Source organism: Pezoporus wallicus, unplaced genomic scaffold (genome assembly GCF_028554395.1).
Source record: "Pezoporus wallicus isolate ANWC-B61680 ecotype Strahan unplaced genomic scaffold, APGP_CSIRO_Pwel_v1 contig_3710, whole genome shotgun sequence".
Classification (NCBI taxonomy): domain Eukaryota; kingdom Metazoa; phylum Chordata; class Aves; order Psittaciformes; family Psittacidae; genus Pezoporus; species Pezoporus wallicus.
Window position 1 is genome coordinate 879,384 of NW_026640315.1, and position 25,021 is coordinate 904,404.

The 25,021-nt window shown below is 40.0% G+C and overlaps 2 protein-coding genes across 7 annotated transcripts in view; one reads left to right on the forward strand and one right to left on the reverse strand.

The window, feature by feature from the left end:
* Nucleotides 1-12,212, reverse strand: part of MBTD1 (mbt domain containing 1) — a 34,532-nt gene extending 22,320 nt beyond the window's left edge. Inside the window, exons 1-6 of one of the 6 annotated variants that reach the window (XM_057418678.1) lie at nucleotides 11,867-12,212; nucleotides 11,345-11,533; nucleotides 5,536-5,737; nucleotides 4,269-4,408; nucleotides 3,318-3,432; nucleotides 3,145-3,230 (exon numbers count right to left, since the gene is read on the reverse strand). In XM_057418678.1, coding sequence (XP_057274661.1) covers nucleotides 3,145-3,230; nucleotides 3,318-3,432; nucleotides 4,269-4,408; nucleotides 5,536-5,689 — 495 coding nt within the window. In that variant the 5' untranslated portion in view covers nucleotides 5,690-5,737; nucleotides 11,345-11,533; nucleotides 11,867-12,212. Of the gene's footprint in view, nucleotides 1-3,144; nucleotides 3,231-3,317; nucleotides 3,433-4,268; nucleotides 4,409-5,535; nucleotides 5,738-11,344 lie in introns of all 6 variants that reach the window. The other 5 variants (XM_057418681.1, XM_057418682.1, XM_057418680.1 and 2 more) reach the window with 5 other exon arrangements.
* A 1,250-nt stretch (nucleotides 12,213-13,462) lies between these two features.
* On the forward strand, nucleotides 13,463-21,891 carry UTP18 (UTP18 small subunit processome component). The gene is made up of 14 exons (XM_057418649.1): nucleotides 13,463-13,705; nucleotides 13,873-14,000; nucleotides 14,106-14,201; nucleotides 15,318-15,397; nucleotides 15,679-15,764; nucleotides 16,383-16,508; nucleotides 16,886-17,060; nucleotides 17,392-17,492; nucleotides 18,135-18,225; nucleotides 18,543-18,666; nucleotides 19,536-19,710; nucleotides 20,340-20,482; nucleotides 21,140-21,196; nucleotides 21,817-21,891. Exons 1-13 carry the CDS (start codon nucleotides 13,463-13,465, stop codon nucleotides 21,162-21,164), a joined length of 1,593 nt encoding a protein of 530 aa, XP_057274632.1. The 3' UTR covers nucleotides 21,165-21,196; nucleotides 21,817-21,891.
* Nucleotides 21,892-25,021: the final 3,130 nt, after the last annotated feature.

Genomic DNA, 25,021 nt, shown 5'->3' on the forward strand with positions numbered 1-25,021 from the left:
TGTGAGTGGCAGCTGCCTTCTCTGCAAGGTAAGTTGCAATCAGGAAGGGCCTGTTTGACAGGAGCGCCTAAAGGCTACTTATGTCCGTGTGCCCAGTTGAGCAAATACCTTGGGGTTAAATAATTGGCTTCTGAAGGTTTTGGATGGCACCGACATTGCCATGATTTCAGACTTGAAAACTTGAATCAGGCTTTTAATGGCAAAGTGCTGCTACAATTCCTTCAGTGTGAGGATACTACGCCTAACCTTGTGTGTGAACAGAACCCCAACAAAGGGCAATGCCGGAGAAGACAACGTGCAAGACGTTTAACAGGAAGAGCTCACAGCAAGGCACTGCCACCTAGTGTAAAACCCTGGAACAGCTCCCTTCGAGCAAAACATTCCTTTATATATTTATTTTTGTAACAAAGAAACCAGGAGAATGGAAGTATTTCTGCTCAGAATAACACTCAAATGGAAGAAAGACTGAAAAATTCTTAAGTTCAGGAAACATGCATCTCACTAGCAACAGAGAGGAAAAGAATAATGACTACTAATTGTGCATAAAGTTGTGCATTAAGTAGTACTGAAAATCACTCAAAGCACTGCATTTGCTTTTGTTCTAGGAATGCTTTGAGCTAATCAAAGCAAATATAGAAAAAAGTAGAAACTGTTTGGAAGAAAGTGAAATTGGAATGGAGGTTAGCAATGAGCAGAGTGCATGTGACTAAGCTATAACACAATATTAAAAACATGAAACTAAGGAGTTTTCCTCCTCGTATCAGCTACTGTTGTGTGTCTGATGAAGGCAATTCAACACAACTAAAGAAAATAAGAGGCTGAAGGTGCACAAACAGTAGTTCTGGCTTTGTCACAGGCTTCCTATATGACATAAACCAAAGCAGCTTCTCTACTTCAGTTTACCAAACTATAAAGGGGTGTAATTGTACTACTGCTAGTAAATTTCATTACTGTACAAAGCACTGAGTCTAGGATGATGTTAATGGGGAAGTATAAAAAAAACAAAACACATTAAAGACATCAAAAGACTTTGAAATTCTCTCATACAAAGAAAGAGATAGAACTTCAAGATTCAAATGTGTTAATTCTAAAATGTAACTGTTTTAAATTGAAAAGGAAATAATTCTCCAGGCAAAAAAAGAACTGATCTGGGAAAATTACATTAGACCTGAAATACTGGTATGCCAGGTCATTAAAAATAAATATATTAATAAGTCAAATCCCACATCTCATAATTCCCTTAATTTTTCTTTAATATTGCGCCAATGTTCCCTACCAAATATCCACATAGATACACCCAGTATAACTAGATACATATTTCATTTAACAACAAATTGAAGTGTACGTTGTGATTTTCTTGTCACCTCAAAACTTTTGTTTTGAACAGAGTAAATTTCTATGTTCATTCTTATGGGCACACACAAGATGTGCATGGAATCCATAAAACTAACAAACATCAGTACAAACTTTAATGAATCAAAGCGATACAGCACACAGAAAACAGGAATAATCTTTCCAGACAGACAAAAAGAGTATTGTTTCTTTTAATCATCAATGGAGAACGGAAGAGAGAGAAGGGTTTAACAAGAGATTACCAATGTCTTGTCAGATTCCGACTGGTTTAAATAATATCTTTTTCAATGAAATAATTTCAGTAAAACTAAATACAAGTAACACCTTAAATACTAACTAATGCCCACCAAAGAAGTAGAAATCTCCTAAGGAGTCTGCAGGAGTTGCATTTTACTTGTGAAAAAGGAAAACAGGGACAGAAAAGGAACAACATTGAGGCTTAATAGCACTGTTGCCATGTAGCTTGTGAGAATTTTCAAGGTAAAAATGCTAACATCAGTATTGTATCTGCTCACATTATTGTCATACCATTTGACTTAGTGAGAGCAGTAAGAAAGATGAACTCCTTGTAAATTATGCTATAATGGTCCATATTACAAGTGACCTAACTATTGTAGCTGTATCTAATTAAGGATACCATACATCATGAAGAATTTGTTGTAACGGCACAGCTCACATTATCAAACAATATCTTTTGATACTTACTTATGAAATCGGTTATTACAGCATGTATATAACAGTGGAAGCAAAGTGCTTACTTCAGCACACGGAATTTGATACAAGTTCATGAAGTTCTACTAATGCAAGGCTCTGTCCCGGGCAATGGTGAAGGCCTCTGAGCATAAATGGTGCTATTCAGAAAGAGCCAACTGCCATGAGCCCTCAACTCCTACTGATTTACGGCTTGACAGGGCTCAGCATGAATTCCAGAACTGGACAGAAAATGTGTCTCTTCTCCCTTATGGAAAAGTTCCATGAAACAAAAATGTTTGTTTTGACTGCAGTTTTCATCAGATAATTTTGAGCAACATAAAACTTTTGTAAGAAGATGAACACTGCAACGTCCCAAATAAAAAGTGAGAAAACACCATGTCAGAAAGTCTTTTCTTATGAAACAGAAAGTCCTGACAATGTTTAAAGAGATTTAATAATTGGAGTTTAATAAGCACATTAAGGACAGATGCTGCTAAATATTTTCCTCATCCCTAATTACATTCTGTAATAACTGAGAACTCTTTGTTTGGAATGTTCTAACTCTAAATCAGAGAAAACCAACCTCTAATTTCAGATTTACAAAAAGCCTTTGTTTTTGTCTATTTCTACACCACCTGGCAGCATGACTCTCAGGGAGACTCTCACTAACCTAAGGAAAAAATAAACCTCAAATACAAATACGTAACCAAACGATCAGTGCAACATAATGGAGCAAGCTTGATGTGATCTAGAAAGCCTTTTGCAACTTTTTCTAACACAGCATGAATTGCTTTGTTACTCTATAGTGCATTTGATGATTTTGTGCCTTGAATAAATAACTTGATACATGTTTAAGAATCCTTTTATGTTGCTTTGATTATGGCAGCATCATAAGAGTAAGTGATGGTGTTCAGAATGGTTTTAAAGGACAGATCAAAATCAAAAGTAGTCACACTAACACAATTTATAAGTTTCACAGTCAAGGCCATGAAGCATATTTGGATACGAGTATTTTGCAAAGCTTAATTACAGAACTAACAGGGACTCTCTCTCTCACGCACACACACAAAAGGATAGCACATATTGAAAAATACTTACATGTTTAAAACAGGTAACAGGAGCTGCTGTAAAGCTATTGCTATTGATGTAGTTACCCCAGCTGAAACCTTCCACAGGGACAGCTGCTAAGAGAAAGTTATTTTATTTAGGAAGCTGCTAATGAATCTTGCCTTACCAAGAATTTGTTTCAGCAATGTTCATAATGCCATTACCTGCTTTAGTCTTTGCCTGGTTTTGTAAAGTTGCTTGGTACTGAGCATATGCTGCTAATTTAGCCACTAAAGGTTGTTTCTGTAGAACTTTAGCCTTCTTTGTTGGAGGTTTACCCTAAAACAAAAAAAGCTAAGTAAATAAAGTCTTTTCAAACTCCCATCAGGAACTTTCCATAGCTCTGTAGTATATCTCTGGTAGATTTAACTACAATTAGACCAACATAGAATGGAACTCATCTAAGTATCACAAAATTACATATAATAATTAGTAAGTTTAAAAACCAGCAGCAAAGAACGTCCAAAAATGCCTTTTGTACTAGTATTCCGACTTGAACAGCATTATAGATTCATTGTTGTTTACCTGAAAAAAAGATATATTTTAAAAGCAGGTCAAAAGGAAGAACTTTTCATCTAATTTATACTTATGGCATTTGTTGCAATAAACTTGAGACTGGATATAATGGTATTTTTTGACATTTCTATCTCTTTTCTGCAATGTTATAAATACACCTTTATGATTACTTAATATTTTAGGTGAACAGACCAGACCCCATTTTGCAAATCTATATAGTTGTGAGCACCCTCAAAACCAAATCACAACAACGCTAAGTAAATCTTCATGCTTTCTAAAGCCAGAGAGTATCTTGGCTATGACATGCATGGAATTTAAAGTCACTACATTGCAGACTGAAGATTTTTCCTCATCTTTTTCCTGCAGAAGGGCCACTGCAGCAGAAATGAAATAAGGACTCAATATTCTCTGTAATTTGCTCTGCTTATGAAAGCAATTTTTTTGTTACTAATACAGTTCTGGCTTACAAAATCACTTATATGAAAATTTCAATGTGTAAAGAAACTTGACTTATCTTAAAACAGCTGGCAAGTCTTACTGATGTAGACATTTTATGAATACAGACTATAATAAGTATATAAGGAAAATGGTGTCTGTACCGCTACCTGAAGCCTGGCCAGAATGCTGGCCTTCTTGGAGTTGGATGAATAACTTCTAGAGCACGATACACTGCAGAAGCGTTTCGTTTTAGAGTAAAAAGCGTCACGGACACCAACCATTCCACACATCTCGCATGTAGCTGACCAGGACAGAAAAAGCCGAATGTTAAAGAGTGTAATAAAGACCTCAGTAAAAAAAAAAAAAAAAAAAAAATCAGAAAACGATACGAGGAAGGTCCTGTAGGTGGCATCACCAAATAGTTTGAGGCTTTGAACATGAGAATTGCACCAAAACCCTGACTTCAAATAAGAACACCAGCACAAACGTCAGTGAAACACTGCGAACCATTGGTGAAACAGTTCCTCCTTTCTGCTCCCTATTAATTTTGCACTGGTTGCAAAAATGAATGACCCAGCCATAGCAGATTTCTGTGTTTCCATGGTTCTCAAACATCTGCTTTGAATCTGGGTCTGCCAATCTTGATTTCCTCTAAATATTTAATACTTCCTACCCACAATGAAACGGGATCTCTTTTCTGAATCATAAATTATATAATATTATCATTATATGTATTATGTATACCTAAAGTACCCCAGCCCACCACTTTTAGCTGTAGTCACATGCTTTAGAGGTTGGCAGCATCACCCACTGATGAATAAGAGTTTGTGGACCAACTTATGCCAAGAGGACAATACTGAGATCCTAACCAGAGAGTGCTCTATTAATCACTAATGATTCTGGCTAAAATATTTTTTCATCAATGATAAAAATAATCCCTTTTACAATTCACAGTGGGTGGTGAACAGGTATACACTAACAGACTTCATACAGTAGCAGTAATGAAGTCTTCCTAGTATAGGAAGAAATATATTTTAACATATCGTATATATAACAAAGGGTAGAGAGAATATATGCCCAAGCACAGAGAACACTCCGACATTTTCCTCAAAGCTCAAAGAGTAGAAGCAATGTACATAAGAACATACACATGCATGGGCATATACACACAACACACAGTTGAAGGGAAGGTGGATGTTCCCATTCTCTTTCTTTCCTGATAGCAGTTTTCAAAACTAATCTCATTTCAGTTTAGCTAAAAATCAAACAATTCCCCCTCCCAAAACAAACTGTATTTTCCCTCTGAAAACAAACATTTTGATCCCTTTTCAATAAGGGCCAACATCTAGGATTGGACCCTCACAACTTACAACACAGGCTAAAAAATACCAGTACCAGACTCTTTGTATTCATGCACCACCTACTTACCCATGCCAGATTTGCCATCTGGATAAGTATAGACCTGTCCATTGTTCTTTATAATTGGGAGACTGGACGGCAAAGGAGCAACCTCCTCTTCACTCTCATCTGAACTGGAGCTGCTGCTGGTGTCCTCACTACAACTATCATAACCGTCAAACATCCCGAATGAATCGCGTCTTTTCCTTTCTGCACGTGAAGTATGTTCTGTCTAAAAACAAAACAAACAAAAAAATCCCAAGAATAGCAGAGGATTCTGAATGCAAATATTTCCAAAAGTCAAGCTTAAAAAGTTTCAAAGGTCAGTCAGCCTTCAAAAGCAGATGTAATAACAAACTGCTCTATGAGCACAGAGATAGGAACCATATATTGCCAATTTAATTAGTATTGGTATACTACACTGATATTAAAACCAGCCAATTTTCAGTATTGTGATACCAAGGAAGAAAAATCTCTCTCACAATCCACTGAGAATACACAGTAGCAGTCCATACATTTTCTTCCGTGGTATCTTTAGAGTTCATTAAACCTGATGTGCTGAATAATGACAGCTCCACAGATCTTATATGCAAATGAGCCCATTCCAGATGGCTGCAGCCAATTTCACTAAAATTCATTCATTTGAGAAAGCTGGGCAGAGAAAAGGCAGTTCAACCAAGAGGGCACTTATGCCACAGGAACAGAAATGAGAGTATATCTCTGCGCTCCTTGGCTTGTGGGGTTATCCATAAATCACCCGGCTTCCCTCTGATTCAACGTCTCACGTGCGAGTCAGGAATACCTCTCTACCTCACAGGGATGTTCTGAGGATTAATACATTAACAACTATGAAGAGCTCAGTTACTATGGCAATAGAGTCCGTATAAATGCTGAAAGATAGAAAGGTGACTAATTTGCCACTGTCACACAAAAACTTGTTACATAATGGAGTTTTCCTAAAACCCAAAAAACTAAGGTCAAATAAAACCACACAGTTTGGAAGAATGCATAAGAGTGAAGCAATTTCCAGCAAAGACACTGAAGTATAAACAATGCCTTTGCTGGAAATCACAAGACATTGAAGCATAAACATTTTCTTTCTGCTGCACATCCAATACATGCATTTTAATACAGTGCAAATTTTCACTTCATTAATATCTTGCACAGCTCTATAGAAACAAGACTGAAGCTACATGAGCTGCCTTCATTAAGCTAAAAAAGAAATAATCAAAGCATTTCCATTCTTCTCAATAGTATTTACGAAGTTTGAGAGGAAATAACAGAAAGAGAAGACAAAGGAAAATTCTACAATAGAAACACAAGTTGGGAGAACGAAGTACAGCCAAGAAACAAGAAAAAACTATTATGAAAGCCTTTGCTTCTACTTCCTTTTCCAAGAGCTAATTTTATTTAAAAGCCATTGTGGACAGAAAAATAATAATGTTGATTGGACTTTCGCTTCTTAAATTGCACTTGGATTCATAGCTTTAAGATTTCATCACAGTAATTCCCCAAATCCCTTTCCTAGAGAGTATACGCCTGAACAATTTTATTGTTGGATCTCATCCGAGCCTTTTCCTGCCGTGCTATCCCTTTATTATAATATTCTCCATTCTCCTTTGCAATTCGACTAAATCCTATTATGGAAGGATTTCCTTATAGTTAAAAGGGAAAACCTGGTTTCCACACTGATCCAATCCTAGCATTCCATTAAAAGAAGAAACAAAAAAACCCAGTAAACACAAAAGGTTATGCAATAAGGTAAACAGATACAACACACTTAAAGCAGCTCTGAAATAAAACAACAATAGAATCAGTGCAATGTTAATTATGCACATGTTCCTCAGCCAATGAGTCAATGATATCAAAACCCATCAAAACTTAGCATAGGGCATAACTTGACAATCCCTTGAAGGAACTGACATCTGCCTGAAGTAGCAAGGGTAACAATCACAGTCATCGGAGGGAACACCGAGTGATGATGGAACAAAACCGAGTCCTGACCTGCACTGGCAAGGAGTGATCCCGGTGCCATATTACTGATGCTGTGAGCCATCAAGAGCCAAGATCAGTTATTTGTTTGTGCACGTGTGCATGGATCAAGGCAGAAGTTGAGCACAACGTTGCCATGGATACAGTGTTCTGCCAACAGTGCCAGTAATTTACAGATCAGAACATGAAGACTAGTCATCATCCTCACGATTTCACAAACTCCTTAATGTCTCACAGTATTTAACTTCCCTTGACCACAGTCTCTGCTAAGAAATAAAACACAATTATTACATGAGCTGTTCACCACACCAGAGTATCAGGATGCCTTCTACAAGGGCAAGGAGTGACAGAACAAGGGGGACAGAGGGGAGACTTAGATTAGGTATCAGGAAGAAATTCTTCCCTGCGAGGGTGCTGAGGCACTGGCACAGGGTGCCCAGAGAAGCTGTGGCTGCCCCATCCCTGGCAGTGTTCAAGGCCAGGTTGGATGGGGCTTGGAACAACCTGCTCTAGTAGAAGGTGTCCCTGCCCATGGCAGGGAACTGGAACTAGATGACCTCTAAGGTCCCTTTCAACCCAAACCATTCTAGGATTCTATGATTATGGATGGGTTTCAGAATCCAGACAATCTCCTTTCTTCTTCACTCAGCCTTCATAAATCAGCTGATCTGATTTCCCTAGAGATTAGGGCCTCATCCCACATAAAGGAATACTTCAACCCTTTAGTGCAGGCAGTTCTGGGACATCCCTTTTCCATTGGAGAAATCTGGACTAACATGGCAGTTCTGCTTTGCCCAGTACTTTGCTGACAGAGGTCTGAAATGCTGTAGCAGCTCAGAAGGAACAGATGTGAAGCCCATTCCCAGTCCCTCCAACTCCCAGTACTACAGCTGAGAAACTCTCTAGCCAGTACTGCTCCCAGGGCAAGAAAAGGTGAAAGGAGAAATGGGAAGCTGGAGGTGAGACCAATGGCACAGAGGGAAGACGGGCTACCGTAAGCAAGTGGAAGCATGGTACACGATTACAATCGCAGATACCATAAGCAGTTGGCTCTTTTGTGTTCTTTTTCTGCATCACATATATTTAGAACTTCAAAATTACTGCCAAGCCATCTTTGCCAAAATATCCCCAGAGGAGAAAGAAAACATTTTCTATATGGAAAGTTGGACCCCCTACTAAGATAATAATTCTTCAGCATCATACAAATTCCTAAGTAACAATCATCAAGTTTGTTGTGTTTAATGACAGTCAAAACAAGTCTCATGTCACTTTTCCCTTTATATTTGGCTAAAGTGTCTCAGTTCAAGGTACGAGTGAGCCAATACTGCAGCTTTGGTTATTGTTTTAAAAATTAATAGAATATTTTTGGTCAAACTTTTGCCTGAATATTACCTTGTTTGCCAGATCATTTAAGAAGGACATTTTTCATTTATAGCTATTATCTGGACTTCAGTTCTGGGGAAACTACTCAAAATATGTTTTGTGAGACTTGGAAAAGGTGTATTTTTTCCAACAACAAAAAAATACTAAGTACTTTGTGCACAGAAGTAGGTGGAAGTTAGGGAAGGTGACATGCAAATACCTATGCTGGCATTTTGCTAGAGCAGATCAAAACATGTCTATTTTGATAATAAAAACCACCAAGGTTCTTTTTAACCCATGTTGAATCACAGCATTTTTAGAAACAAGGGAACACCATGTGGAATCTCCAACAACACTTCCTGCAGAACTTTGATGGAGTTTGCAAAAGAATAGGACCTCTAACATCCGAAATGGAAAAAAGCAGGCGCCCAGCTCTGAACTCAAAGGTCAAAATAGGAAGGGCAATATATGCCTCAAACCAAGCCATAACAGAGATAAAGCAGCTGCTTCAGCAACAGCAGCAGCTGGCAATCCCTGCCTTGCAAGTGATGAGCAGCAGCGTGCCCTACTAGCTGACTAGCAGTGCCTTGTTTGTCTGACCATGGTAGCTATGGGACCTCTGAGAACGGAGGCATCAGAAAGAATAGTTTATTACCCTGCAAGGTGTTCTCACTGAATTCTGAGACATTGTCCGTGAGAATGCAGTCTTCTACTCAGAAAAGCCACCAGAGATTAACAGTAGCAGTAACTTAATCTAACAATTACAACCATGTTTCACAATATAGGCATAGAAGAGAACAAAAGAATTTCCTACTCTGAGAAGCTGGATTTAGCATTAAGAATCACGCTCAAAATCATTTCCTCAAAACTGAACCAGATTAGTGTCCCTCAGTGAGGGAACAGCATCCTGCCTGTCTAAAAAACAGGGTTTGTGCAAGAACCTGGCTTACTATAAAACACAGAACCTTGTAGCTGGTTAGTACCAAAAGAGTGGCAGCTAAACCCCCACTAGCAGAATCTACCAGTATGTTAAGCAGAAGCAATGCACAAAGAAAAGAACAAGGAAAACTTTCAGGCATACTGGCTAAGACTTATTTTCCTAGTAAGATTACCAGCTCCTCAACAGGGAAGATTTTTAAAGAGCAATAAAAGCTCCCGGGTAAGCAGGACTGGCAAATAAGCCTGTACCACTATTTGCTTGGGGGGTTTTCTTGCATACTTTTCTTTATTGAAGGGGTGGGTGGGGAAAGGAGCTCTTAAGAACTGCTTTCTTACTCTGCCCAACTTCCCACTTTCCTGTTCTTCCTCTGCTCCCTGTGAATACTTGGCAACAATGTATTTTTAAGATAGATTTTTAATTAACCATTACACAAGGCAAATGGCACGATAAAAGAATATACTTAAGGAAACTGGTTTCTCTAAAAGCAGGAAGGCAACTCTAAATAACTAGTTTCTCACCCTCTTTAACACATAGTCTTATATAGATGCAATTGAATTTGATATCAGCACACTGTATCATACATTCTCTACTACTCTTTCAGCACAAAAAAACTGGTCACAAAGGGTGAACAATGCACACCCAAAACACCATTTAGTGTTGGTTAGACATCAAATACTTACTCAGAAAATTGTTTTAGTGTCTTGATGAAGACTATGCTCAAGTATTGGCAAAACTTAAAGTGTTTTCAAGGTGAAAACTTGCTATACAAAAAAACCCCATTATTAAATAAGCAAATCTCTTGCCCCCAAGTAAATGCATCCTGGCCAAAGCAAGATGATCCACCACCACAGGAAGGTTTTAAACCACTCATACCCATTGTTGTTACTACTGAGTTCATTCAGTGCTTGAATTCAGAATGGCACAATTTATAGCTCGAGTACATGAGCTGTAACTTAACAAAGGCCTACCAGCACCTATACAGATAGGCATCACTTTCTATATTCAGCTCTAACCCCCCGAAACATGACAGAAGTATGGACAGATGGTATCTGAGGCCAAGGTCAACAGTGAGGTCACCACAACCTTCAAGCCAAAGGCCTGTGATAAGACAGATTTACTTTAATCACCTATCCTTCAGAGACAGTGAATTTCCCATTGTGGATTTCCAAGTCGGTATTAAATCTGATGCACAGCTTTTGTTTTCCAAAGTTCATGGATGTTTTATGCTACAAGCTTAGTTTTAGCTCTGGATGTCAGCATTAAGGAAACAAGACGAGAGAACTAATTTATTACAACTCTTCTGACCATAAACTGGCCAAAATAATTTACCATAGTAATCCTAGCTTGCCCCCCGAGGAACTGAAATCTAATTGTGCCTTGTAGCATGACAAAAAAGGAAAATTCAAACATGGTACCAATTGAGAGAAAACATACTTTCAGCTTTTGTTAAATACAAACAAACAAAAAAAACCCAACGCTAAACATCTCGGGATTCCTGGAAATCAGAACCAACCAAACTTACTTTTTTTAATATAAGCAACTCACCTCTATCTGGAAATGTGCCTTCCACTCTTATTATAAGTAAAATCTCTGCTGGAAAATTACAGAAATGTTTTTTCCTGTCTCTTCATTTGCTATGTATGACAGCATTTTGTCTGAAGCCAGTTTCTGCTGTTTGCCAATGGTTTTGTCCATAGCCTCTTCCCCAGAGGGTTTCACACATGAGGGGAGACTCTTTCATAAAAAAATATATCAAATTAGCAGGCGATTTTGGAGGGGAGGTAATGATTAATATGTGAAATAGCTGAGCTTTGAGAAAACGGAAAATCTTTTACAAACTCCATTACGCTTCTACAAAGCTTTTGCAAGAGTATCTGGAAGAGGCAAATACTTTGCTTTAAACACTGTGTTTCCAATAAAAACAAAAGAAAGCAAACTAATTGAATGCAAAATAAAACAACCCAAAAACCATCACCAACCCAAAACTAAAGTCTTCAACACCAGAATTCATTCCATGTGCTCAGAGCCAGATTCAGCAAAACATTACACATGCCCAGTGAAACTTACCTGAGAAATGAAGGTATGCAGTAGTACTTTGCAGAAGGTATCAAAAGCCTTGCAAAATTGAATCAAATTTTAGAAGGTAAGAGAAATGAAGGCTAAGGAGAGGGAACTTTTGTCTACATTGTCATCTAGATCTTCTTTAGGGAACAACAATGAAGAGAATTCTTAATTTCAGTCTACAGTCCTGTGCACAAGCCTTTATGCTCTCAACACCACCACCTCAACTATTCTTGTGGCATAAACAATAACTACCACTTAGGAGAGCACACATCTCTGCTATGCTTCCCTATAGCTCACATTCCACACTTCCTCAATATGATCCCTAGGCAGAAACAACGAGCAGAGAGACTGCTAACCTACCAAGCTGATAGCCTTCTTAAAAGGAATATATTGGTTTAGTGCCCATTTGACGATCCTGATTGGACTCAGCCTTTTTATTGCCCTTCCTCACCAGCAAAATCAGACTGTTATAAACAAATGCAACAAATGAGCAAATACAGGTTCTCAAACCTGCAAAGTAATTTTAGTTTAATACACAGAAGACTGCCCTGAAGCCTTAACTGCTTCTAAAGGTGAAGAAAACAATCACAAGTGCTGCCACCCACATTTTTAATCATTATTTTCAAATGAACTACTTTTTCACACGCAGTAGTTTCTAACCATAATCAACATATGCTCTGTAATAGGACTTTTCTATTTTAAAGCCACACTGGTCAGAAATTGCTACACTTTAAAACATTCCCAGCAACAGCCTGAAAGTGAAACTGGTTTCACGGGTTTACAGCTCTTCACATCGAGAACAAAGTCACGATACTAATAGTCATTAAAATTATATAGAGGTGGGAACTGGATGCAAACAACCCTAAGCTTTTGAAGTGCTAATATTCAAGGATGCTCTACAGCACTTGAAATGAGCACCACTGGAAAACTAAACCTTAAAGGCTTTAACGACAGAAGGAAGTTGCTGAGAAGCCAGCACCTCGGCGGATCACTGCGAGAACCGCGTCCGAGTGCGCCTGAACCGCTCAGGACGAGACTGCCTGAAACTTTTCCCTGTCGATCCCGAGAGCCGGCAGGAAGCAGGAGGAGAGGGAGGAGAAAAACCCAGCGCGGCCCTAGGGGCCGGGGCAGCGCTCCGCCCGCACAACAAAGGGGACGCGCCGCTGCCCGCCCCCACGTGCCCGCGGCCCCTCCGCGGGTGACAGACCGGCTTTACCCCTTCACCCCCGGCTCCGGGGCACCGCACAGCGCCCGGGGGCTCCCCGCAGCACGGCTCGGCTCCGCGGGGCTGCCCACAAGCAACTTTCCGCGGCCCCTTACAGAGCCGCGCCGTCCCCCCCCACAAACCGGGGGTGCCGGAGCTGCTCCCCTCACACACAGGGACCGCGGCCGATCTCGGGCACAGGCATTAGCCCCTCAGGCTGCCCTCCACCGCTGTCTTCAGGCGGCGCAGGAGCCGCTCGCCCCCTCAGCACGCCCCCCCCCTCCCCGGGCTGTGGTACTCACCAGGTCCTTTGTGTTGGAATGGGTTCGCGTCGTTCGGGCCCGGCTGCCCCCGCGGGCGGGAGGAAGAAAAATAACGGGAAAAAAACGGCGAAAATGGCGAAAACGGCGAAAACGGTGACGCGGCGGAGCGATAGCCTAGCGGTGGCCGCTGCGGCTGCAGCAGCTGAGCGGGCGGCGGCCAGGCAGGCGGCCGCGGAGGCGGTTCGCCGAGCCCGGCACCTGAAGGAGCTCTCCTGCGCGTCAGGTGCGGAGCGGGACCTGGAGGAACTGGTGTTCGGTGACAGCGTCAACGTGGAGGAGGATGACTTGCTGCAGTGCCTGGCTGGCCCTCAGCGGGTAGGGCTCGGGGCCCCGCGGGCAGATCTTGCCCTGGGCCTCACCTGAGGCCCCGACCAGGAGCGTTGTGGAGCTTTCCCAGTCTCTTTGTCCCTGCATCTTTTCTCTCTGCATCTCCCTGTAGCCATCCGTAGCTGGGCTAAAATGGCCCCTTTGGTTGTTTTCAGCTTAATGCTCCAGAGTGGGAAACTCTCCAGAAGGACTCCAGTGATTCAGAAGTAGAAAATGAAGCAAAAGGTAATTTACTGACAAAAAAGCCAGCCTGGGTGGATGAAGATGATGAAGCAGAGGAAAAGTAAGTTCAAGTTTGAAGGTAAGAACTGGATGTCATACTTAAGAGTAATAGAAAGCAGCTTCAGTTTGAGTAATCTTCATGTTCTTATGTGTTTTTTCCCTCTAGTGTTGATATGACCCATAGGTATAGGAGAGACTTCATGAAAAGCGATGCTGAGAAGACCCTTACTAAGAAAAAGCTAAAAAGAAGGCTTGAAGAACAGTGAGTTTTGTTAGTTTTCTTAATATGAAATAAGCTTATGAGATGTTCATAGAATCCTGGAATGGTTTGGGTTGGAAAGGACCTGTCACTGCAGGCGTTTGTAAAAAGTCCCTCTCCAGATTTCTTGTAGGTGCCGTTTAGGTGTTGGGAGACTGTTACAAGGTCTCCCCAGAGCCTTCTCTCATCCAGGCTGAACCAGCCCAGCTCTTTCAGCCTGTCTCCAGAGCAGAGCTGCTCCAGCCCTTGCAGCATCTTCATGACCTCATCTCTGGTGTGCTGGGGGCCCCAGAGCTTGGTGCAGAACCGCACTTGGGGTTGTGTGAGAGTGGAGTAGAGGGGGAGAATCCCCTCCCTCAGCCTGCTGTTATTTGTTTTGATGCAGCCCAGCATATGGTTGACTTTCTGGTCTGCAGGTGTGCACTGCTGGCTCATGTTGAGCTTCTTGTCAACCAGCATCCCCAAGTCCTTATGGCTGCTCTCAAGCTCTTATGCCCAGCCTATAGTTCATCTTGGGACTGCCCTGAACCCATGTGCTAGACCTTGCATTTGGCCTTGTTCAAAGTCACTTTCTTCTTTACCTGCTGTATTTATATGCCCTGATTAAAGCTAGTGCTTCTTACAGTATCTGCAGTGCTTGTAATTCCAAACTAATACCAAGAATAATGAATAAAATATGCATTAATGTTGTCTGGTTTAATACTTGTTTTAGGAGAGGAGCTCTAACTAATTTGTCTTCTAGGGAGTTACGCCAAAGTTTGTTGTAGTGATGCACTGTGTTGTAAATAGTGTGATTGAAGATGCTCCCTTAGTATGGTGTATAAGAATGAGCTGAAATAGGAATAGCAAAGTAGATGTGTTTGGGTTGTCACGGTATTAGCATGTATCACTCCAAAGAAGAGTGCTTAAATGCTTGGTACCAGTTTTGCTTTAGTTTCACATTTAGGAAGTCAGCAAAACACAGAAAGCTGAGTGAAATTTTAGCAAACTTCTATAGTGTTGCAAATGCAAATGATCCTGCAGATTGTACATCTTGTAAGTACTTAATGCATAGAAGGAAATTGCTTTCTCAAAAAAGTTCTTTTTTCCCCTCTTACCCCCTCACCCTTCTCTTGCTAGGTTTCAGCGAGCTATGGGAGGAGTTCCTGCCTGGGCTGACTTGGAAAACAGGAAGAAATCCAAAAAGACTGCAAGTGATAGTAAATATAAATCCATTACTACTCTAATAAGTGTTGCTGTGTTTTCCTATTCAGCTGAAATATTTTCATGTTTTCTCAGATTCAGTAGTATGCTAATATGCTGCAAAAGTCAGCTTTATTCCTTCCTTCAGTGTGCTTTGATTTAATTTGTTTCTGTAAGGATTTTCTAGCTTTTAATGTGGAAGTGTTTTTGGATTTAGTCTGTTCAACTATGATGATGATGATGCCTTGAATTCGTGAATGAAGATTTGGGAATGTTCAATGCACTTTGTTTTTATGAGGTGAGAGTGATGAAGATGATGATCTCCTGCGCAGGACTGGCAATTTTGTGACAAATTCAGAGTCCCTGCCAAGAGGTATTTTGAAGGTAAAGGCGACCCTCATCTTTCCGCTTCAGTTTGACCCATATGCATGCTTTGGCTTCTTTGTTGATATTTGAGTGTTAGAATTTGTGATTGTGTGAATTTCTTCTTCGTTTCTGTAACTGGAAACCCTGGAGGGTGAATAATTTGACAGATTGAGCAGTTCATATCATGGAAGCATGAAACAAATTGAGATGTGTTGTTTGACATGAGAATCATTTTATGTATGATAAAGTAGCATCTTGTAGGATTTTAATTTCTGTACAGGAGGGGTATCATTGTCCCACAGCTTTGAGGCTTCTGAAATGGCCCTTGAGAAATGACAGCTTTAAATGAGTGCTTCTTCAGTATAGCTCTGTCCTACAGCTATTTCAGACACGTCTGAATGCAGCTAGTTTTACACAGACTTTTAATTTCAAAGTCAGTAGGGCGGCTGGCTAGTTCATCTTCTGTCTACACTGCTGCATTGAAGTAACTTTGTCTGTTCTACTTGTGCCATCAAAAAGTTCAGGGTTTGAGATCTTGCTCTTGCAGAATAAAGGGCAATTAAATTTGCCGTTCGCCAGAATAAGCAAAAATGTCAGTTACATGGGGTTCTTTTAACTGCTTGCTCTGTGTTTCAGATGGGGATCTGCTTGCCTGCTAATCAGGAACGTTTTGCTGATGGAAGACTGGCAACCGTGCAGTTTCATCCATCTGCTCAAGTAGTCATGACTGCTGGACATGATCGATCCGTGTCGCTCTTTCAGGTGAAGAATTTCAATCTATAGGATGTAAATGGCCTCTAATATGGAACTTTTTATATAAGTATATAGGGATTGCAGGAAAGAACAATACAACATAAATATTTCCATTGGAGAAGCACAATAGAAGTGACTATTTGACCACAGCCTGTGCAAGGCAGGGAAGGGTAAAAGGTGTGAAATAACATCCGGGAAGGCTGGGAGTGCCTGATATACAGGGTGAAGAGCTAGAGCCAGGTTATTTGTAGATTGAGAAGAGGAGATTAATGCTTCGAACTGGTCTGTCTCTTACTGTTTAAGTCTCTTGTACTGGCTAGTTGATATGATTTTTCTATGCAGAAGTATTTGGTATGTTCCTTAATAGAATCTGTTTGTTTTTGAAGGTTGATGGTATAAAGAATCCAAAAATACAGAGCATCTACTTAGAGAGTTTTCCAATTTATAAGGCTTGCTTCAGTGTTGATGGAGAGCATGTTATAGCCACTGGTACTCACCACAGAATGTTCTTTGTGTATGACATGATGAGTGGAAATATCATTCCTATACAGAAAGTAAGAGGTACGTTTCATAGTGCTGTAAGAGTCTGGGTGTAGTTGAAGCTGTCTCAAATAGAGATGGATATGAATTGGCTTTAAAAGGAAATGCAGTGAATTGTTGGAGGTTGTATTTTTAACTTGTCTTCAGGGATCTCTACTCGTGTACCAGTAGCTTTAATCTGGGATATTAAAAGCCAATTGTTGCACATAAACAAAGTTGAGTTGTAGCTTTACTGTGACAGTGTACTGCAGAAATGAAAAGCTGAAGCAGTCTTATCCATATGCATTGTGTCTTTGAAAGTTGAGGAAAAAGTAAATTATGCCCATTTGAAGTTCTGAATCTCTTTTTAAAGGTGTGGAGGAAAGATTCCTCAGAAGCTTCGAACTCTCTCCAGATGGATCATTCATGCTTGTAACTGGAACTTCAGGCTACCTTCACTTGTTGTCAATGAAGGTAGTTTCTCTTCGTGGTTCATGTAGCTTTATTTCCTTGGTATCTTTCCCCTCTTGAATCTGATGAGTTATGTTTAATCTTAAAAGCTCTTGGTGAAAGCAAAGGTATGAGACTAAGGTATGTAGCTAAGGCCAGAGTTTGACAGGTTTTTAAGCTATCACTGGGAACAGTTGTATGTCAGCTGCTTGCACGAACACTGTGCTGGCAAAAGGAATGGTGTCAGCATGGAAACAGGCAACTGAGGGTGGGAGAAACATAAGACTGCTTTTTTGGGAGCAGCACTAGTGCATGCCGATATACTGTGTTCGTGAATCACGCCATCTACTGTGATTCATCATGCATACAGAATTTCTTCAGTTCAATTTCAAAATGCCATACGATGACAGCTGGTTTCGTTCTAAACTTTTACTAAGAAAAATACTTCTTAAAAAGGATGCTCATTTCTGTAATGGAGCAATAACAAATTGAGCGTGGACTCATGACCGTGGGCTTGTGCTCTGGTCTTTAGGCACTGAAAATGTTGATGTTGTTCTTTTAATGTCAGTGTAGCTAACTCAGTATTTTTGTGGGACAGGAGTATGGCAGCAGCTTTACTACAGATTTTTGGTAGAATCATTGTTACCATTGTTGTTCATCCTGTAGACAAAGGAGCTGATTAGCACTATGAAAGTAAATGGAAGATGCACTGCATCAGCTTTCACTCCAGACAGCAGTAAAGTATATAGCTATTCAAGTAAGTATTCTCTCTAACATCACTAATCATAATCCTATTTAAGTTGCATAAGTTATTCTAAGTCATTGTTTTACAAAGACGGCTAAAAGACTATGCCAGTATCTGGCCTAAAAATACAACCAAATGATCAATTATTAAATAATAGTTAACTATTTTAGTATGCCTTTAGTTGTTTGTTTTTGTTTCTTTAAACACCCTGTATTTGATAGTTATGAATGAGATAATAGTTGTCATCTAATGAAATTCATTATAACAAAACAGACAACAAATGTGTTCTCTCTCTATGGTTTCTGTGATCTGATTTGTTCTGCAACCAGAGGAAGGCGAAGTTTTCATTTGGGATGTGAGAAGCAGAAAGTGTCTACACAAATTTGAAGATGAAGGCTCTTTGGAAGGGAAGTGCATCGCTCTTTCAAAAAATAACCAGTATGTGGCATGTGGGTAAGTGACATGGATTTGACAACTTCCTCCTGTTTCATCTAGAAGTTCATCGGTAAACTTACTGGTGGCTGGTGAGAGTGTGGAAACATGAAAGAAGTTTGTTTTTATAAGGTCAGAGTAGAGGTAAATAGATGAATATTGCCTCTTTTATGATAATAACCTAATTTGTTCTGTGTGTATCTAAAATACCATAACGCACACCACCAGTATCACTCCTAATGTATTACTGCTGCCATATATGGCTTTAGAAGCTAATTTTGAAATCATACTGACTGAAATCACAAATTCTGTAGTACAAATGTTGATTGAGGCTCTTCCCCCTTTTCTAGTTCTCTTTTCTAGGCTCCTAATTTGGCTTCTGCAAGATAGCATGTTAGCATTTGAAACCATGCTTCAACTCAAGCCACGAGCTTGAAAGTGTTTTCCCACATGTACTTACCAAGATGCAAGTTCAACTAGCGCAAGGATTCTTTTAAATCAGACTAGCACATATTAAGTACAGTATGCATTTTCTTAGTCCACTGTAGAAGAGGAATTTTACATGAACTTTAGAGGGTATTTGAAAGATTCAAGCTTTTGATTTTTTTTGAGTCTTTTGATACCAAGCTCTCATTGCGTTGAATTGATGCTGTGAAAGAGATGGGCTTATCAAAGCTCTCCACACTTAAGCATGTGTCTTTATAAATAAAAAAGAATCCCAAATATAAACTCCACTAAATACTGTTATAAACTCCAAAGCAAAATCAAGATCCACACAAAATACTGTTACAAACTTCAGTAAATGATTGGATATGTGACTATAAATAACAAGGTAGTATGTGCTGTAAATGTGTTTTCTTGATACAGCCTTTGTTAATTTCTTTCTGCAGTTCAGCTTCTGGAGTTGTAAATTTATATACTACCGATGGCTGTCTCAAAGAACACCGTCCTAAGCCAGTCAAAGCCATAATGAACCTTGTGACATCTGCTACGTGTGTGACCTTCAATCCCACCACAGAAATCCTGGCAGTGGCTTCCCGTGAAACCGATGAGGCTGTCAAACTGGTATGTGCAGCTTTAGTGCAAGCTTTTTGTATCTTGATCAGAAATGTTGCTGGTGACATGACAAAACTGATAACCGAGAGCAGATGGACTGCACAGTTTGCTAGACAGAGCGTATCAGTTCATGTACAAGATACCTTACATTTATAATGAAGTTTTTTTTTCAGGGAAGTTGTTCTGAAAATAACATCTTATGGTGTAGTTTCCCTTTTGTTTTTCCCTTTTAAGAATGCCTTTATTTCAGTGGTGTAAATAGAGCTCAGCATACAACGTGAATTTTCAGCAGCTGTTAACTGGGCTTACTGTGTGGTGTTTTCCATAGTTTATTCAAAATTTTGCCATGCTTGTCAGAATTCAAGACAACAGTGGAACTATTGAATTAATCTGAGGGTTTGGAAGCATATTTTACTGCTTACATGTAATTACTTGAAAATAAATGAGTTGTAATAACTGGCTTTGGAATGTGTTCCCTGCACCTTTTCTCTAGAACTCTATATGCGAGTGATATAGGATAGGAATATAACCAAACATTTGAATTTAACATTGACCTTCTATTTTAAATTTGTACTTTAATATGAATTTTAGTGTTTTTTTTTCCTAATTGGTGTAACTAATGACCTGTTTCTCAATAGGTACACATTCCTTCGTATACTGTATTCTCAAACTTCCCAGTGTTCAGAAGAAAACAGATTTATCTTGCTCAATCTATGGACTTTTCTCCCAGAAGTGGCTATTTCTCTATAGCAAATAACAAAGGCAAAGCTTTGTTATTTAGGTATGTACTAAGTTAGGTTCATTAATCCTGGATAACGTGGTTGTATTTTGTAAGATGGGGCAGATGACTGGTAGATAAGGTTTGACAAATGAACTGAGTTTTACCTGATGACTTTACTGAGTGCAGAGTTGGCTTTCCTTTCTGGAGAGTGAGGCTTGTTTGGCTGAATATAGGATACTGCTGCAGACATCTCTACAGAAGTCATTGTCCCTTTCTGAAATTCATAGGCTGCAGAAAGGCAGATATTGGGTGCTCTTCCCATGAGAAAAACAGTTCAGAGGATTAAAAGATGATCTATGCTTCAGTGTTAACATCTGTGCCATCGCTTTGTTCCAGTTGTAAAGGCAGAATGAAGAGCATCGTTGGAGGGAGGGTGGCTGAGTGCTGGCACACATTGCTCAGGCTGTGGAGACTCCATCCTTGGAGATACTCAAAAGCCATCTGAACATGGCCCAGGGCAGCTATCTCTTGCCCTTCTTTGAGCAGAGGTGTGGACCAGGTGACTTCTGGAGGTCCCTGCCAACCTCAAAACCCATTCTGCCATCCTGTGAGCGGTGGTCAGGCTCAGTGAAGAAGTGGTTGCTTCTTTGTGTTGTTCACTCAACAGGTTACTGAAAAATTTTAAATGTCTCAACTTTTTTTTTTTTTTCCCTTCAGGCTGAAACATTATTCAGATTTTTAGAAGATAGAGGAGAAGATGAACCAGAAACTGAGGTACAAGCATTAAAACTGTGACAACGTTGTCTTGAGGAACCTTATTTTGATTTTGCTACCTCCACTCTTTTATATCTGGCAGTAAGAATTTCTTGATACTGAGTAATCCGAAACTGTTCTGTCTGGAGCACTCATGGAGTAGGCTCCACATGATGGGCAGGAGTGAGGGCTGTCTTCTCCATCTCTGCTTTTCCAATAATACTTTTACAGGGAGTTGGTAGTTCAACTAAACTGCTGCTCAGTCCTGTTGACAACAGTGTTAAAAATCTTAACATATTTAACTCAAACTCATAGGCACTGCTGTTAAAAAGAGCTGTAGGCTGGCAGATACTTGGCTTGATGCTGTTCTGAAGTCGTGAGACCACGCTCACTTTCCAGCTTAGGTTACATAAATTACTGAAGTTTGAATCATAGTTTGTGTGCAGACAGGATTTTATTGTACTCTTCTTGGGAAACTGGAAAGACCTGGAGCCTTGACAGTAATACAGTAGTTCTGTTAGACCCCAAAATGTGTTAATGGTTGAAAGCTAAACTCGGTCAGACTGGAAGCACGTCTTCTGCATGTTGTGATGGCTAACTGGCAGATACTAACTAAATTCTCTGTACTAATCTTCCCCTAGGTGTTGTAACCTGCAGATGTGTGTGCTGGCAAAATCAAACAAGTTAATTTTTTATTTTATATGGAAGCTAAAAAAAAAATAAATTAATAGAACATGTCTTTTTTGAATGTTTTTCCTTAATAAATGTACCTGATAAATTTTCAGGCAAGTTGTTTCAACTTTCTCCAATGTTTTGTGTAAGCAAGTAGATTTTAATGGTTGGTATTCAAGCTTAATGTCTAAAAGAAATACTTCAATGTCTTCAGTTATTATAAGCGTATGAAGTATTCCAGTGCTGAAACAGAAAACGACTTCTGTGTAAACTGTAACCTGTGCTCCATGCATTCAGCTTGAGCTTTTTCATCAGCTGTGTTCATTTGAGTCTGCGTTGGAGAAGTATCTTGCTGGCTGGAGGAGAAAATTAATATGAAGCCCTGGTGATGCTGGTGGTGTAGTGCAGCTCAACTTACTGGGCCAACTGTAGCCTAAAGCCAGCCTAAACCAAAATGGGAGCAATACCACCCTCAGTTGTGCCTCCTAAGAGTCACAAAAAACAACTGGTATGTAACATGGAATTCATTCCTAAGGAAGACCCCATTCTTTCTGTGAAAGCAAAGCATCCTGAGTATCCATCATGCTTGATTTTTAAATCGGTTGTGAAATTCTGATACCATTAGGATCACTTAGCAAGGATTGCTTTACAGCTCATGCTGCCGGGTCTTCATCTGCTGCCAGATACAACGCTTCTGATCACTTTGGTCCTGAAGTGGCTACGTCTTTTACATTTTTAACACATGAACAAAAAGTTGGTAAGTAATCTGCTACAATGAAAATCCTGCTTCGAGAATAAGTTGTGACTGATGTCTGTCCACTTCAGGAGGGAGCTTTTTCGACAGTAACATCCAAGAGCCAGGATGCTGAAACCGTTTTATGCCTTCACTAGAGGGCAGCCTTTAACCACTTATGTGAAGACTTGACTGCTTCGTGATGCTGAACATTTGTCCTGTGCCAGCGCTGCTGAGGAGTGAGGTTTTGGTTGTGGTTATTGACGCAATTTGCCTTTTTAAAATAATCTTTGTATTTCGCCATTCGGGAGGTTTAAGTAATGTGACTTCACCCGCAAAACTCTTAAATCCTTTTAAATCAAAGTCTTCTGACACAGCAGGTTTTAAAGTGTGTTATCTCTTATCATATCTCACTGAAGCAGTTGTGGAGTATTTTATTACCATGTAATCCGCTTGTCCTGAGACTCTGCTGCTGTTTGCACAGTATGTGCTTCTGCAGTTTATCCAATAAAAAAGTAATCCCAAATCCAGTGACTCAAAGCGATGTAGGAATGGAAATGCAGAATTGGAATTTGGAATATTGTGTTCCTGGGATTGTTTAGTTAATGTAAACACAACTGTTTCTGGTGTTCTGCCTCACCCATTGTGCTGACCTCTGGTTGTCAGCGGTCCGGATTGGATGGAGCAGGAGATTAAATGGAAGAGGTGGTGCATACTCCTTGTATCACTGCAAACGGTTTCAAATATTGGCAGGCAGGAAAGAAGGATTAAACAGTTCTCCTTGCAGATTCTATGCTGTAAGTTGCAGATACAAAGCTCTGCACTGAGGTATGGGGAGCACTGCAGAACAAGAATGTTTAAGCTTTGTACTAAATACCTTAATTCTTGCTGTTGCATTTTTGTCTTCTGGAAGACATCACTTATGGCCCCATCCAATATAAAGTAGGGGAGACTGTTGCCTTCAGAAGTAAAAGACACTTCAAGGTCCCTGTTGTGTTTCTTAATGGATTTTAGGCAGTGTAACTTTCATGTACTAAGCAGGTCTTAGGTTGGATGATAAAAGGTATTCATATTATCCAACCTCACCAACAGCAAGAAGTTGAAACTGTTACTAGGGTATCCAGGGATATTAATTTTCAATAGGATGAATTACTATTAAGTATACATATCACTGTACTTCATTCTGAGGAACTCTGCTCTTTGTCAATTTGCCCTGTGTTAGGAGCACTTAAGCTTCTGACCTATATAAAATCTCTTTGTATGTAATTCCTTTTTTTTCTAGCCTGGCTTTTTCCCTGGCATTGCTAAGCCGAGGTTCTTTTAATGAATTATTTCTCAGCTTTTCCTCTCCTTCCGTTCTCCTTGGCAAAATGAATTTTATTGATGTAGCCCATTAAATATTTATCACGGCAGCCTTTCCCCTGCAGGCTGTGATCTTGTCCGATTTTGCAAGCTAAATAAAATTAGTCTGGTTAGTGCTTGGAAAGGAAGCCTCCAAGAAAGAAAGTGAATTATGAGATTTTAGAGTAACACTGGTTTAGAAGATTATTGGGTTCGCTGCTGAGTCTGCCTTGAGTCTGTTAGACCCTGCTCCTGTCTGAGGGCTGTTTGCGGTGCAGGGGGTTTAGCAAATTCTTAAAGGCCTGAATGATTTTTGTGTCCCATGTCTCATTCAATATCTGGGATTGCTGCTCTCTAAATTACCAGGAAGTTCTGGTTCTGTAAGTCTCTTCCATGCAGAACTGTTTCAACTGCGTAGGGTTTGCTGATCGGACAGCAAACGGGATTCTCTTCTTTGGATGTGGTGCTGAACCCATCTGGTGGATGCGGCAGTCCTAGCGCACCCTGAAAACAAGTTGGTTTCTTGCCTAAGGATGTTTCTTGAAGGCCTGTGGTGATCCTCTAAATCCCTTTTTTTTGCTGTAATTCTAAGACCTAAGAGGAGGATGCAAAGCTTTTTAGAGGGCGTCTGAAATAAGTCTGTACAGGGTAAAAGCTGTTACCGCTGTCTCGTGCTTCCAGGAGTTTAGCTGCTATCCAGCTCACCACACCGTCACTTCCTCTTGCGTTGCATTCTGCTGTATTTATGCTGCATTTCCCTTTGGATAACCAGCAGTAGAGATGTGCTGGGCTCTTAATGACGCATTACTGTCATTATTTAGGTTTCTTATGTTGAAACTATGGAACAATGATTGTTTTTTCTGGAACAGACAGTTCTGTGGTGCTTGGATGGTTTTGTCCTACGTGTCCCAGGGAGTTGGCAGTATGATCTAACCCATTTTGGGATGCTTTGAGGCAGTCCACATCTTGTGTAATTTCTTCCAGTGGTTAAAACTCTGGAAGTTGCACGTTTTATTAAGGTATTTTGAGATCTCAGAAGCTGATCAGACACTTGGAAATGGCTGCAATATGATTTGGTTTTCATAATAGAGATTGTAAAA